The sequence below is a fragment of the Odocoileus virginianus genome, chromosome 1, assembly GCF_023699985.2.
Source record: "Odocoileus virginianus isolate 20LAN1187 ecotype Illinois chromosome 1, Ovbor_1.2, whole genome shotgun sequence".
Taxonomy (NCBI): domain Eukaryota; kingdom Metazoa; phylum Chordata; class Mammalia; order Artiodactyla; family Cervidae; genus Odocoileus; species Odocoileus virginianus.
The window spans coordinates 64,998,196-65,015,332 of NC_069674.1; the positions used below are offsets into that span (position 1 = coordinate 64,998,196).

Below are 17,137 nucleotides of genomic sequence, written 5' to 3' on the forward strand. Positions count from 1 at the left end.
AAGGCAATTAGTTCTAATTCAAAGTGGAAAAGAGAGAGGAAAGCAATTCTGGTCATTTGTAAAATGAGAAAGCAGACTGCATGTCTGTCACAATCACAAAACACTTCTATGACATTTAATTAAGTTCTTAATGTTCCCTCAAATCTTTTAGCACTCACTGCACCCTTTTCCTCTTTTCTACATGGTCACCACTACCGGCAACTGCCCAGTCCTGGTAAACAAGTACATAACAGTGAGATGTACAAGATTTTCTTCCTTACTGGGGTTGTAACAACCAGTCAGTTAGCTGTTAGGCTCTGCACTTCTCATCTGCCCCTTCCTCTTGATCTAGAGTTTCAAGAGAAGACGTGGATGAGGAAAGCTGTTCTCCCCTATACGTTCTGGCTCAAAGCTGCAGACCCCAGTCTCCAGCTCCCCTTAATGCTCGCTCTACAGTGCTCCCTGGGGAGTCAAAATGCATTCTGAACTGTAATAATGAGTTATGCAAAAATAGACTCAGGAAGGAGTTGAAAACAATCATTCATGTACAAAGACTCTGACATACTCTTCCTAAAAATCTTATGTTAAATGTTTCTCTACCATGTTATCCTTGAACAAAAGTCTAGAAAACAATGTAAAATTAAATTATATTTGTATGTTATAACCATGAAGCAGAAAATAGTGAGTACAAATAGCAAAATGAATTACAATTATTTACAATGTGAAGAAAGAGGCATATGAAATAAAACACATGTTTTGATTGCTCTTTTTTGGTCCATTCATCATTTCTTTTGTTGTCTAGCAGCTGAAACTCCTTTCTATGTCAGGGGAATTTTGCACTGATGGTTCGCTCCTGTGGTAGCTAAAATACAGCCAATAGTTGCTTTCCTGGTCTTGTACCTAAGGAGAACGCATGTGGCCTGAGCTTGGCCAATCAAATGCACCTGCTCTTAGGCATCAACTAGGAAATGAGTGACGCAAAGAAGCAGGGCTAGGAGAGGCACCACCCAAAACCCAGAGCGGTGATGGCAGTGGTGTTGTCTGCTGTCAGCAAGCTTCAGTATCCAGCTCAGTAGAAGGATCAGCCACTGCAGATTAGATCTACAGTGAACATTTGTCAGTCTTACCTGGTATCTGGTAAGAGCTAGTTCCCCCAGCCATGCTCTACCATACTGTAAGCCAACAAATAAATGCTGTTTCCGATGAACTCCACGAACATTGGAATTGCTTGTGACTACACATTCTGCCCGATGCATCTACTGTCATGCAACTGACCTCACTGTACTGAGCTGCCACCTAAGAGGTTGTTTCTGTTTCGTTTTTTAGTTGCTTCAGTCATGTCCAACTCTTTTACGACCCCAAGGACTGTAGCCTGCCAGGCTCATCTGTCCAAGGGAGATCCAAGGCAAGAATACTGGAGTGGGTTGCCATTTCCTTTTCTAGGGGATCTTTTCAACCCAGGGACAGAACCGGCATCTCCTGCATTGCAGGCAGATTCCTTACTGCAAAGCCAGCAGGGAAGCCCTACCTAGAAGGAGCTCTATCTAATACACAGAACTACTTTGAGTTTTTCCTCTGGTGAAAAAAACTGCCCCCTTCTGAATTTCCTGGTTGTTATTTTAGCTTTTTTTCTTTTATAAGCTCTGCTCAAATTAAAAGATGTTTGATATTTCTGGGCTAGAAATTATACGATGTATGAATAAAATGACTGAACATAAATTAGAACAGAAGCTGTATTAACAGATGAGGCATACGATAAAAAATAAAAACCCATAATAACCACCTAGGTTATCGCCTCTAACTGGTATATTACCAGAGGCAAATTTCCCCATGATGATTACCCATTAGTTTATGCAAAGTGGCTTGAAGCTCAGTCCATTTGCCAAATTGACTCTTGCCCAAATTTTCCTGGCAGGCAAATTACCAGTTAACCCTCCTATTAGTAGTCTCAGCAGGAACCAACGCATGAATGAGCGCTAAGCTTCTTCTCCCGCCTAGAGAGGCCAACCAGAGCAGCGTTCAGGCCAAATGTCTTAGAATCACCACAGAGCTCTGCCCAGTGTCAGATAATAAACACTTGAATTGAAGATAATGGGACCTTTGCTTTCCCTGACTTTTGCTCTGGCAGTGATTTGATGACCTGGGTTCATTTAAAATAAAGGATTTCTGCGTCTTAATGCTTTTAGATTTCTAAAACTGCCATTTATTCTACATGTAAGAGACCTGAAGATGTCTGGTTATTATATTAACTCTCAAGAGTAGAGGTGACAGGTAATTTTATTGCTGAAATGACTCTGGTCTTATCAGTTGCTATGTTACCTTATTTTCTTCATAAATAAAGATCGGGGATAAGAGCACAAACAGTTACTCTCCTTACACGTTACAAGCTACTGGAATAGAATATCCTCAGGGACAAAAGGTAGCACTGCCATTCAGAAAGACCCTCCACTGAGACGGCACAGCCAGTCAACGCGGCCATAAAGGAACTCTGTGTCTCCATAATACGTGGGAGACAGGTCACTGGCTCATTCCACACCAGCCTCTCAGGACCCATAGGACAGAAACAATTTCCTTTCACTTCCAGCCAGGTTGGAAATGACCCAGGCATTCAGAAACAAACAGGATGTAAGCTGATTTTTAAAAAAATCAGCTAGATAATCAGAGCTTTGATTCAACTCAGAATTGAACTCAAAGCTTTGATTCAACTTTTTTTTCTCTCTTATTAAGACAAATGATAGATAAAATGCAAAACTGAAGTAAAATTTGGTAAAGCACGCATTTTATGTGTTGAATGAAAACTACAACAAAAACAAAATATTTTCTTGATTTTTGATAATACAGCACAAACCCCAGCAGACATACTTTATTATGAAATAGCTCATTTGACACATTAAGAACGTAATTGAAATGTGTCTCATCCAAGACATACAAGTGAGCTTTAGTGACATCAACAGAAACACACTGGCTCTTAGCTTATGTGGTTTGTGGGGATTTTTGAAAAGCTCTAAAAGATCTTTGAAAAGATCTCAGTGGTTGTCTGCAGGGCTTTGTAGATGGTACGCAGAGTCCAGAGTAAAATGGTGTGATCTGGTCTCACATTCAGGGAAGACCTTCTATTCTTTACTATTTACTCATGCTTCAGTTTTCTACCATGTGCATACCGAGCAAAGGTTTGCTTTTATTCAACACCTATCCCAGAGCACCAGCAAATATATATTACTGCAAAGAAATAATTACAGGGAGAAAGCCCATACAGTCAATGACAGCATCATAAATATTTATATAGTATAGTACATTCAGGTTAACTGTTAATCAGGTGTTAAATGTGAGCTATAACAAATTCTCTGAAAAGGACAAATAAAAGACTCATTTTAATTTATGTTTTAATAATGGTTGGAAGAACATACTACTTTTAACTCTAATCATACCAGACATCATTACCTTCTCTGTCTTCCTCAGTCTTTTCTAATAAAGGGAATCAGTCGTCTCAGCAGTGTATCAGAAGGACAAAATTTAAACTTCTATTTCCTTATGGTTGATCACAGTAAGCTTTCATCACTTAGGACTCTTTGAAGCGTGTGCTCAGTGCAATAAATGTGTATTTGTGTTGCTGGGGGAGGTGAGGCAGGCGGAGGAGGTCGGTTTTAATGAAACACATGTGAGCAGGAGCCTGGAGGTCTGCAGCAGACACACCATCAGACCCCAGAGGCGAGTTTGAGATGAACCAGAACTTCAAATGACATGTTATGAGACTGCATATACTAAGCAAACTTTCATTCTATTCTCATACTATTTTCATTAAAAAAAAAAATAATTTCCAATTGCAAAGAAATACGGGAGACAGAAGCTAAATAAAGAAAGTTGGGGATGCCACTGTATGATCAGTCCTTGTTGCATTACTGGATCACCCACTGAGCAGTTAAACATGCCTTAGGGCATCAGGAAACAGAATCTCCCTCCAAAAATCCCTATTTTAATGAAAACATCATAGTAACTATGATGGGAAACATAATATTTCATACTTCTTTTATGATTTAGTGTTATTTTTGAGTTACATTTGAGAAGGGTCTCCATAATTTGTCAGTATTTTGCATTCCTGAAAATACAGCATTTAAGAACAAAACAACAACCTCGGAAGTGGTCTCCTCATTCTACACTGTGTTATGGGAAGAAGGACTATTGGAAAGTCTCAATACCTTCTTTTGTCTGCTCTCAGCAGCAGCCAGCTGCGTGGACATCCTTTCTTGCATTTTTCTGCAGTGTGCCATGACTGCTTCGAGGATGGAGAGGGGGTTGGTACAAACTGGCTTCTTCTCTTTATCGCTGGCACCTGCTTCATAGTCTCTCTGTAGTGCCAGGAATGGGTCATTTAAATTAAATCTCCCATACCGTTCCTGGATAAATACCTCCTTCCTGCGAGCCTAGAACAAAATCAGAGGAATGTAATCAGGAAAAGAAATGAAAATATACAGAAAAATATTTATATGAAGTTTTGTGGTTACTGCTCCAAATGGTATTCACAACCGTCATGAGTCATGGCTTCCGTGTGATGTCAGGTGGTGAGAAGAAAGGAGATTGTGACCTCAAACCCTGACCAGTCCGCCAAGCTAGTCAGTCTATGTTCAAAAGTTCTTCCTTTAAGAATACAGGCTTTTAAATTGCAAAAGATGCAAAAACAGTTTTTTTCTTCATGATGCGGACCCCTTCAAGGATCTGAATTTTAGGTGCAGTCTTTTCTCATGTAAAGTAAAATAAATATCAACAATTAAAATAATTTTTAACAAAAAATAAAAAACAGGCAAAATACTGTTTACAGAACTTATGTTTCACATAATCTTCACCATGTTAAGTCACAAAATATAAATCTACAAGTTTTGTATAATCAGAAAGGATTTTATTAATATCTGAAGAAAATATTTCATGAATTTTTTAATGTCAAAAATCACAACATTCACATTTTGTGAAATGTGACCAACTACCAAAAAAAAAAAAAAACTCCAGAAAATTAGGAAGATGCAAATGTCTTCTCATAACGGAAGGACATTAAAATATAGTTCACAGAATCCCAGGAAAGAATGTAACCTCATTTTACTTTAAATGTCAGTCCATCAGCGTCAAAGTTAATTTCACATCCACTTGGCACTAAATGCAATTTTCTATAATTAGCCTACAATGGCCTTTGCATAAAATGGAAAATAGCAGGAAAATAGTAGTAGGAATATATTGAAAATGAGCAACATTTTCCTAACTCAGGTCATTTGGAATAACTACTAGAAAAAAATTATTCTATGCCATTGCCAGTGGAAAAACTAAATTACTTTACAATAAATCAAGCTTAATTTTCCAAAATGTCAAAGATGTTTTCTAAAGAAATATTACATACATTTCCTTAATTTAAACCAACTGCACTAACCAACTCAACTTTTCCATTTTAAGACCACTATCAGCAAGCCAACAAGTAGATAAACATGAATGCAAATGACAAGTGACAAAATCTAACATTTCTTTTCCTATTACCAAATTAGATTAGAAAATATAATTTAAGAAAAGTTCAATTCACCATAAAATTTAAGCTAGCTTTCAGAGGATTATTTTAACCTTAAAAAATCAAAGTGGTTTGTAAGTCAAAAAACATTTGGTATTTCAAAGAATACCAAGATAGATAGAATACCAAAGATAGATTTCAAAGAATCTACCTTCATATTCGATTATATGATCAATGCACTAAATAAGTATTACTTTAGAGATGCAATTACAAAAGCAATTTCATTTTATCCTAACTTTTCTCTTAATTTTTATTCAATGCGGTGGTTCATCTTCCACCCCTGAGTGGACACTCGGGATAGTCCCCATGGTTTGTCTAATCATTTTTATCTGACATAATACCTATAGTCACTGTAAAATATAAAAATCTCAATTTGGTTTTTAGAATATCCAACTTCCATGGTATGATGGCTTCTCTTCCCCAGCTAGGATCTGCACCACCTGGGAAGGAAGTGTTTAAGAAAACCTGTCTTCTTTCATTCAATTTTCTTCCCATCTTTCCTAGTTATGTTCATCCTCTCCAGACTGGAAGGGACCAGAGGTAAAGGATGAAGATGGAGATGGAAGTGAGGGGGCCAGGAGCACTCTACCTGAATGGTTTCGTCGATAAACTGGCCTTACCAACTGAGTGTAGCAAACATTTAACACATTATTTTCCCAGGAAGTGCCTGGTGACTTTAAGAAAGCCACCCCACCTTTCCCACTGTTAGGGACTCTTCATCCACAGATTACACAGCCTGCAGGGCCCAGTACAAAGTGAAAACATGTGATCACTGCTCAAAAGTTATTAAGAATTTCAAGATGGTAACAGCATACCTTCTAACCAAGCCTGAGGCCGTTCTAAGTGCATGACCCTTTGTGACTGCACGGCTTGCACAACCATGAAGCCAGCCTTGCATACACATCTTATGTAGCATCTAGAATTCAGTATTTTTTGTTACCTGACTTCTCTGTTGAATAGGCACTGAATCAATCTCGTTCTTACTCTGTGATGACCATGGCCCAACCTGGTTCATGGGAAACTCCTGAATCTTCATTTAAACAAACTCTGGGAGGGCAAAATGACCACTGCAACCATCTTTCTGGCATTTCCATAGAATATCTTCTCTTTCAGCCCCACCTCCGATCAGAGCACCGAGACCTTCAGGGGAAACCTAGTAAGTCATTAGCTAGTCCGGCTGAAGTACTTTCTTCCTGAGATGAAGGGAAAAGCAACTAGATGGGGCAGGATGCACAGCATTCTCTCCAGAGAAACGCCCCTTGATAAAAATCCTTTCTCTCTCGAATCTCCAACAATTAGATTTTTTATACCCTCAATGTGGGTAAGGAGTTTAAAAGTCAAAGGTGGATTTCAAATTTCTTCTGAAAATCTGGCATATTGGTCCTCATTTTAGCATCCATATTTATACTATAGGTCCCCTGCTCAAACTTACATTTTAACAACCAATTAAAATTACCTGATGTCTACTTACATATCCAACATATTTTATGATGTACAATACTTGTAACACTAACTCAAGCCATTTTTAACCACGTAGGTTATTCTTAAACCAGAGCGAATTTTTGATAAATGGAATAAGATTAATTTTATGTAAGAGGTAAATACGTATATCATAGGTCTATTTCTGGTTTAAACAGATATCATGGTCTGAAAAATTTAGTATCTGTTTTTTTAACTACTGTGAAAGTTTTGCATGTGTCATTTTTGTTGTGTTTTGGCTTTGCTTTTAAATTACTAGTTTTAACTGTGGCAATGTTAACTGTAGGCAATTTTTTTCTGCTGGAAATGTTGTATAATTATATATGCACAGGATAATAAGCATAAAGCTGTCAGTTAGTTTGCTTTGCTTTGCCAATATGGACTGATGCTTAACCTTTCTGATAAAGTTCAAGACACATACTATTAGATTCTTTTAAGGGAAGAAGCAATGCTAACAAGCTATGCAACTTTGGTATCTTTAATTTTCAAAATGAGTTCAACAAAGCATCCTCATTTGTCTCTAAGACCACTCAAATACACATAGCAAATACAATTTCTTTTTCTTTAAAGTTCCTAAAGCCTGGAAACATCAGGTAAAATGAATTTCAAAGACTGTACGTACTCCATTAACATTAAACTGAGAGCTCATCCCAAGCTTTACTGTTTTCAGAGGTACCTGGTAATAATTCTATTCTGTAGCCATACAGGAATTTTTTATACATATTACATATATTCAACAAATATTTTACATACTTATATTCAACAAGCATTTTATATACTGCTGTATTCAAGTTATAAGCAGGGGTTCTCATTTTTCAACTATGGAAGTATTTCTTTTAACATTATTGTAAGAAGTATACCTTTCTTAGTACATCTTTCTTTGCAAGAGAGTTCTTAATCTTGAATGCACCACATTACTTTTAATAAGGGCAGATCAACAATATAAAAGTATTAGTATCTAAGGATACTATATAATTAAAAAGGACTTGAAATGTGTATAATACTGAGTTTGAAGAGGCCTTTCCCTAAAAAAAGGAAGAGCTGAATGTGCAGATAACTTCTTGGATTATGCATCAGAATTACTTGAGAATGAAATGCATTTCAGGGAAATGAGTCATTATGAAGCCACATGCTAACTATAATTATAAAAACAGACTCAAACTCTTAAACCACTGATACACTGATAAATAAAAACATAATTTCATCAAAATCTGAAGCTACATAGAATCCTGAGAAAGTTGCAAGCAAGAAATAAAAACATGGCCATTATTAATGGAGGATCTGACATACAGAGTTCCTACTTTTGGCTTTCATTGTTCTGTAAGATCAACTGAAGTAGGTTGGACTCAATTAGCAAAAATAAAAGGAAAAGTACTTTAGCTATTCAACTTTTTCTACAGCATATAATCCTCTTAGGAAAAAAAACACTAAAAACTTGAATTGTAGGTCACAATTACAACATATCACCAATTAATTTTAGAACATATTGACAAACATCACATTATTTTGTCTTTTGAAAAGCTGGAATGATTTTGTAACATTAAAAAGTATTAATAAAAGGTGACTTTTACTAAGAGCTTATTTTTTATTGCAAGATGTTTTCCATTCATTTTCTCCTAAAATTAAGTTCAGGAGATAGCCACTTTTTAAACTCACATTTTATAGACAAGCAGACTGAGGCTTAGAAAGATTAACTTCCTCTCCCAAGGTCACTTCAACAGGAGCTAGTATTCAGCCCAGGCGGTATTACTTCAAAGACTACTCTCAAGCATTTTGTAATTTATGACTAGAGTATTCTGGAACAGTAGAAAGGGCTTCAAAAATTAGTACTGCTTACAAAATTATTCATAAGTGCAAAATACAATCCAATAAGAAAAAGAAAAATGGTTCCTAAATATGCTTTTCCCCAAAAGCATATTATCAAAAGGCACTGAGTATCTGAAAACTAAAAAAAAAAAAATTAGATAAACCAAAACCCACTAGCATTAATACAGATCTAACTGCAAGAAGACGGCAGAGGAATTAGGTCTTCAGCTCCAGCCTACACAAGGCAGAGGCCACTACGAAGGGTGCCGGTGACACAAAAGCACAAGGGATGATGCAAACGATGAGTCCGGTCTGACTAGATGGACTTTCACAGGAAATATTATGAGTCAGTTCTTAAGTAGAAACACTTAAACAAGTATGAAAACCACTTGGGCCTGCAATCAACACTACATTCAAGGAATGAACCAAGAAATGAACGCTGCCCCTCCACACCTCAAATCCAGACTCCACATCAGGCTTCACTAACTAACAGAAAAGATCTGTCAATCAGAACTAGACAATCTCTGGACTACTGGGCTCACTTCTGGGTGAAATATTTAAAGAATGATCAATAGAAAAAGGACTTGATAGAACTGAATAGAAAAAGAAAACAGAAATGCTTAAAAGACTTAAAGAAGCATGATAACAATCTTTCACTATCTGAAGTCATTTCATCTTTACAGAGGTATTTAACTATTTCCATGATTCTCAAGGAATAGAATTATTGCCATTATAAAAAGCAATGTTTAAGGGTCAAAGCAGTTCCAAAGTAATAATAGGCTGCACTGGATTGAAGTGAAATCTGTCTGGCAGCGTTTCAAACATCGGCTGAAATGGTAGAAATGGGGTGGGTGCAGAGTCTCAAATATCAGGAAGGCTGTCTGCTTCTAAACTGCTACACTCCTCTCAAACCCTGAAATACTATTATTCAATATAAGAGGGATGGAATTTTTTTCCAAGCAGCCAACATAAGAATTTATCCATCTAGCTCCAAATCTCTCTTAGTGGTAAGGAGTTCCAGTAGACCAAGTTTTTTTTTTTTAAACTAAAATTAAGTGCTCTTTTAAGAAGGGGAAAAAAATCCTACTTGCAAATAAATGTCATTCTAGGAGTGAGTTTACACATTCATACACAGTGTGTGTGCATGTGCGCACACACACACGCATACATAGTACTTGAGTGGACCACAGAGGGTGGAACAACTATGTCAGAGTTACACAGTCTTTTGGAGAACGACAGTCATTGCCCTTCAGTGATTACCAAGGCTTAGAAATTCACTAGCCAGGAACAAAATGTAACTTCCTGGAATAAAGAACGTCAAAAAGTCTGAGTAATTTAGTCCAGTGAGCACATTTCAGACATCGCTGATATGTGGCAAGACATACATGGGACACAGGAATGGAAGGCGTGTCATGACCTTTCCTGCAAGGCAGGAGGAGGATGTCATGGAGCTGCCACAACATCCTACCTGCTCATGGACAAAGTAATCTGGATGTGTAGAAACTGTCATGCCAGTTATATACATAATGAATACTGTGAACCATATACTATGAGTGACTTAGATTTACCTGGTGCCTGAGGTTAAAATCTGGAAGTCATAATTCAATAAATGACCTCTTTTTTCACAGGAAAGTAGACCATTCTAACAGTATCTGTGAAATGGTTTGATTTCATAGAAACCAGAGCCAGAAGTAATCTGTCAGTCCTTTATTTTGACCCTGCCTGCCACTTAACCACCTTGCAAACACCCATCAGTGTTCATCTCAGGTAGAAATACGTTCAACTGTAAAAATAAGATAACCCTTATTCCCTAACTAGGTCAAGAATGGCACATCATGCCTCACTGTTCTGCTCTCTTGCTTAGACATTATTACACTCTCAGCACACTTTAAGCCGAATCCAGGATAAATCCTATTTATCTTAATACATCTCTCCAGGCAGTCACCACCCATCAATCAGAACTGGAGCATGGATGAACCCACCTGTCAACTCTGCCATGGGCAGTTAATTGCTGCGAACTGCTGTATCTTTACCTCTGTGTGTTTGATCAGCTGTGTCCATCTCTTTGCGACACCATGGACTATAGCCTGCTTGACTCCTCTGTCCATGGGATTCTCCAGGCAAGAAAACTGGAGTGGGTTGCCATTTCCTACTCCAGGGGATCTTCCCCACCCAGGGAATGAACCAGGGTCTCCTGGATCCCCTGCATTGGCAGGCAGATTATTTACCACTGCTAGACAGTTAAAACCATGCCTTTTATGTCTCTAACAATAAGCTACCAGTTTAAAACCCCATGTATACCAATTATTTATTTAAGGCTGCAGAAATAAGGGTTCTATTACTGGGATTAGTCAAGTACAATAACTTATAAACATTCCATATCAAAAAACAATTTTAAATTTTATAAAAGAGGTACTATTACTCAATGTTAATAGAAAAAAAAAAACCAAGTGTGCTTATCCAAACCTATAAGCATACTTGACATACTCTACATTTTGATTTAAAATACAGTTTGCTAAACTTTGGAAAATATAATGAAAGAAAAAAAAAGGAACAAAAAAAATTCAAGATTCAATTATCAGAAAGTAGTCACTATTAAGTTTGCCTGGTACTCTACAACTTATTGTTTACAAGCATATATTTAATACTAAACAGTTATCAAGGACTTAAGGGAGTATGTTGCAAGTAAACTTTCTCATTTAGCTTGCTAAGCAGTTCCCATTTCAATGATCTGCATCAATATCTAACAGTATTCCACACATGAATCCTTATATACTAAAAAAAAAAAAAGCTTAGTTTATCACTTACTTTACTTTCAACTGTTCTAACATACCTGCAGGTAAAATGTGGGAATATTAAACTCACTGAGGTAGAATTACTGGGTTAAAAAATAGAACTATTTTGGTATGAAAGGATATTTCAATATCTGCAAATGAACTAAGGTGATATCCCTCATCAATAGATTTAAAAAACCATATGATCATTTCAATAGACGCAGAAAAATCTTCTGACAAAATCCAACATCCACTTGTGATTAAAAAAAAAAAATCCCTTTAGAAAGAGGTCATAGAGGGAATATATCTCACCATAATGAAGACTTTCTGAAATACATTACCAAATTTCTCTTTAGTGGGAAGTCTGCCAATTTTATTCCCATCAGCAGTAGTGATTTTGTGTCTACAGTTATGAGAGAGATTGGTCCACATTCTCCTTCTTTATCTTTTAAAACTCTTTGTCAGTTTGAGGATTAGGATACTTCTAATCTTATTTAACTTATATGCAGAGTATATCATGCAAAATCCTGGGCTGGATGATTCACAAGCTGGAATCAAGATTGCTGGGTGAAATACCAACAACCTCAGATATACAGATGATAAGACTTTAAAGGCAGAAAACAAAGAGGAAATAAAGAGCCTCTTGATCAAGGTGAAAGAGGAGAGTAAAAAAGCTGGCTTAAAAGTCAACATTCAAAAAATTAAGATCATAACATTTGGTCCTGTCACTTCATGGCAAATAGATGGGGGAAAAGTGGAAACAGTGACAGATTTTCTTTTCTCAGGCTACAAAATCACTGCAGATGGAGACTGCAGACATGAAATTAAAAACACTTGCTCTTTGGAAGACAAGCTGTATGATCTGTAGTGATAATACTTTTTTCATTCAATACTGGTGAAGGAAGTTGGACTTAGGAAGCATCGCTACAAACAAAGCAAGTGGAGGTGACGGAATTCCGGTTGAGCTATTACAAATCCTAAAAGATGATGCTGTCAAGAGCTGCACTCTTTATGCCAGCAAATTTGGAAAACTCAGCAGTGGCCACAGGACTGGAAAAGGTCAGTTTTCATTACTATACCAAAGAAGGGCAATTCCAAAGAATATTCAAACTAATACACAGTTGCACTTATCTCATACGCTAGCAAAGTAATGCTCAAATTCTCCAAGTTAGGGCTTCAACAGTACGTGAATCAAGAACTTCCAGATGTTCAAGGTGGATTTAGAAAAGGCAGAAGAACCAGAGATCAAATTGCCAACATCCACTGGATCATAGAAAAAGCAAGAGAATTTAAAAAAAAAAAAAAAAAAAGAATCTGCTTCATTGACTATACTAAAGTCTTTGTGGGGATCACAACAAACTGTGGAAAATTCTTAAAGAAATGGGAATACCAGACCACCTGACCTGCCTCCTGAGAAATCTGTATGCAGGTCAAGAAGCAACAGTTAGAACTGGACATGGAAGAACAGACTGGTTCCAAACTGGGAAAAGAGTACGTCAAGGCTGTATACTGTCACCCTGCTTATTTAACTGATATATAGATTACATCATGCAAAATGCCGGGCTGGATGAAGCACAAGCTGGAATCAAGACTACTACGAGAAGTATCAATAACCTCAGATATGCACATGACACCACCCTCATGGCAGAAAGCGAAGAGGAACTAAAGAGCCTCTTGATGAGGATGAAAAAGGAGAGTGAAACAGCTCGCTTAAAACTCAACATTCAAAAAACAAAGATCATGGCATCCAGTCCCATCACTTCACAGCAAACAGATGGGGAAACAATGGAAACAGTGACAGATTTTATTTTCTTGGACTCCAAAACCACTGCAGATAGTGACTACAGCCATGAAATTAAAAAATGCTTGCTCCTTGGAAGAAAAGCTATGACCAATCTAGACAAAGCTATGTTCTACCTAGCAGTCATGTGTGGATGTGAGAGTTGGACCATAAAGAAGGCTGAGCGCTGAAGAATTGATGCTTTTGAACTGTGGTGTTGAAGAAGACTCTTGAGAGTCCCTTGGACTTGCAAGGAGATCCAACCAGTCCATCCTAAAGGAAATCAGTTCTGAATATTTACTGGAAGGACTGATGCTGAAGCTGAAGCTCCAATTCTTTGGCCACCTGATGAGAAGGGCCGACTCATTGGAAAAGAGCCTGATGCTGGGAAAGTTTGAGGGCAGGAGGAGAAGGGGACATCAGTGGATGAGATGGTTGGATGGCATTATGGACTCAATGGACATGAGTCTGAGTAAGCTCTGGGAGTTGTTGATGTATAGGGAAGCCTGGCATGCTACAGTTCATGAGGTCATAAAGAGTCAGACATGGATGAGCGACTGAACAAGAACAAAATTAGTTTTTGTGTTCTTTTGTTCTTGCTCATTTTAATCAGGAATAAGTCAATTTTGTTGATTTTTTTCAATAAGCCAGGTTTTAGCTTTATTAATTTTCTATTGCCTATTTTGTATTTTTCTAACTGCTGCTGTTTAGCAACAAAAATATTTCCTTCTACTCATGTTTACTTTGCTCTCCTCCTTGTAGTTTCTTAAAGTAGAATCTCAGGCCACCGATTTGTATATCTCTCTCCTTTTTAATACAAGCATTTAAAGCTCTCAATTTTCCTATAAACATGGTTTTAGCTATATTTCAAATATTTTGATGCTGTATTTTAATGCCATTTGTTTTCCAATTGAGTGATTCTGTCTTTGTCACATAGAAGTTTCTTTTTTTCCAAAACTTTACATATATTTGGAATTTTCCCTGAGAGATATTAAAACCTACCGTGATTATGAAATTCTCTATTTCTCTCTTGAATTCTGTCAATTTTTGCTTCATGTATTTTGAGGCACGTTATTAGTTATATTGGAGAAGAAAATGGCAACCCACTCCAGTATGCATGCCTGGAGAATTCCATGGTCAGAGGAGCCTGGCAGGCTACAGTCCATGGGGTTGCAAAGAGTTGGACACGATGGAGTAAGTAAACAACAAATCCTTTTATTATTACGAATTGCCTTACTTTTATAACACTGGGTTTTGTTTATGTATTTTATTCTATTTCATTTGTCTTTCTATCCATAATTCTCCAGGACAAAAGTTTTTATTTGTATTATTAAATGCCACCCACCAAAAGAACAAGCCTCCTTCACAATATGTTTCTAAGAATTTCTTTGCTATGCTACCAGTTTATTCTCCCAGATGAAATTGAGACATATAAACTTCTAAAAAGTAAAACAATGATAACTTTGATTGAAATTATGTATAAATTAGAAACACATTTTAAAATAGAGGGCTTTTTTCATAAAATTAACTCTTGCCATGGAAAATATCTTTCATTTATTAAAATTTGCTTTTATATCTTACAGCTTTTTATTTTCAAATTGATTAGCCTAACTTTGAGAATAAAAAGATACTTTGGACAAATCTTTGGAAATTTTCCCACTTTCCTAATTATCTCTGTATAGTACATATACTGATTAAAATTGCTAAAGCAATAGTTCTTAGTCCTAGCTGCTCATCAGAATCATCTATGTAATTCTGCAAGCACTTAGTTTTGACTCAACACATTCAGTAAGTCTACCAAGATTCTCCTAACTATGCTGATGCCCCAGTCAAGGATAAGAATAACCAATTTCTTGCTTATCTTTACACTTTTCTACCATTATATCAAAACTTAGTATTTTTATGCTTATTCTCTACTAGGTAGATCTTTAGGTCACTTACTTTTCAAGCAGCTTTTGGATGGGAATGCTTTCTATCTGTACTAGTCTTTAGATGATTTCTACTTCCTTCTTACATTTACGTTGTCTGGGTAGAAACATTCTCAAGGGGCTATCCTAAGACTCCTTCCGTATCCAATATTACACAGGAGCAAGTCCAAAGCCAAGGTGGATTTTCTCCCTTTCAGGTAAGCCTTCTCTTTTTCTGCCTGATTAAATCAATTATTTCTCCATCCTTAAAATTAAGAAATAACATTTAAGATTATTCCTGGTGTTGGCTGGTATTTTCCTGGCATGTAGCTTTTTCTTTCTTTTTTTTTTTTGTAGTTTTTTCATCTAAAGACTCCGCTACATCTTGGTTACAGCATCCATTTCATTCATCCTATTCTCTCTTCATGCGTGCATGCTCAGCCATGTCCACCTCTCTGCAACCCTATGGGCTCAGCCTGCCAGGCTCCTCTGTCCATGGGATTTTCCAGGCAAGAACACTGGAGTGGGTTGCCTTTTCCTCCTTCAGGGGATCTTCCTGACCCAGGGACTGAACCCATGTCTCCTGCACTGCAGGTAGAGACTTTTTTTTTTTTTTTTACTGCTGAGCCCTTTTTGAGGAGCATCAATTTTTCTCCAGCAGATCTCCATTCTCTATGCTCCACACACATGTATCTTCATTTCTATTTTATCCCTTTAATCCCTTCCTCTGGGTTCTGGGAAATCCAAAACTTGTCATGGATTCAGTTTTTTTTATAGTGCTGATTTTTTTCCCCTCTTACTTCTAACATATATTTTCATTCCCCTAGTGCATTTTAAATTCTCGTGACAACCACATTAGGTAGGTACTGTTGTCTTCACACTATAGATAAAAACAATGAAGCACTTAGTGGGTGAGGGGCTTGACCAGGGTTGCGTGGCTAGAAGGGGTGCAGCCAGGACTCTCTCCAGCCTCCAAGACACAGGCTCCATTCTGAGATTTCTTCCCCTCAGCTTTGTAGCAGTTGTCTCTCCATCACAATCTGGCTTACCCACCATTCAGTCTAATTTCAGAGCCTGTATTTCCTTGAATTTTAAGACACAAAGCAGATGCTCTCTAAAAATTACTTTCTAAAATTTACTTCTCATGTTAATTTTTGTCAGATGGAGGTTGTTCCTTTGCATTTCAAGTGTTATCTTCCTTGTTCTATGCTGCTAAACCCTTCATAGACCTTACAGATTTTTCTCTTTCTTCTCCTTGTTTCTGCTGATTCCATCTTTGGATCAGTAGGAATCAACCCAGATCTGATTTTTAACCATAAGCAGGTAGGTAGAAGCTCCCTGAGTATCTTTACTCTCCATCTGAAATGCTACTAAAATGCTTCTCGAATATGGGCAGCAGTGAGCAGACAGGTGCAAATTTACATTGCAATGCTGCTCTCAGCTAAGAGTGACAGCCCCCGTGCGCAAGATGCAGCTCCTGTGAGGTGGCCCCCACCCTGCGTGTTAAGGACAAGGGGTCTCTTTGGCCGAACTTGTCCCCCAGGTATGAGGGCATGTCTTTGGCATCCTCGGTCCTGAGAGAATATCAGGGAGTAGCCTGGACGCCCAGATAGCTCTCTGGTTGTTGCAACAATCCTGCTTTCTGATGCTTCTCCTTTATGTCACAGAAAGGATTCCAATGGGCAACTCCCTACTTATCCCCCAGCCTGCCCTCACCTCCCCAGATCCGAGGAGGTAGGAGTGGACTGGTTCTTTCCAAGTTACGGGTCCACCTCCTGAGAGGGCATCACAGGGATCCAGGAAGTGAGTCAGTCCATCTCAACATTCTACCAAGCAGATACTCCTTTATTTTTCAGGTTATGGGGAG

At 37.6% G+C, this 17,137-nt stretch overlaps 1 protein-coding gene across 4 annotated transcripts in view; it reads right to left on the reverse strand.

The window, feature by feature from the left end:
- The window catches only part of CTTNBP2 (cortactin binding protein 2), a 161,876-nt gene that overhangs the window by 90,883 nt on the left and 53,856 nt on the right, over positions 1 to 17,137 (reverse strand). For all 4 annotated transcript variants that reach the window (XR_002317280.2, XM_070468847.1, XM_020911080.2 and 1 more), the window contains exon 3: positions 4,176 to 4,400. Coding sequence is in view for 3 of the 4 variants with exons in the window: in XM_070468847.1 (XP_070324948.1) it covers positions 4,176 to 4,400 (225 nt within the window). In the remaining variant the exon portion in view is untranslated. The remainder of the gene's footprint in view (positions 1 to 4,175; positions 4,401 to 17,137) is intronic.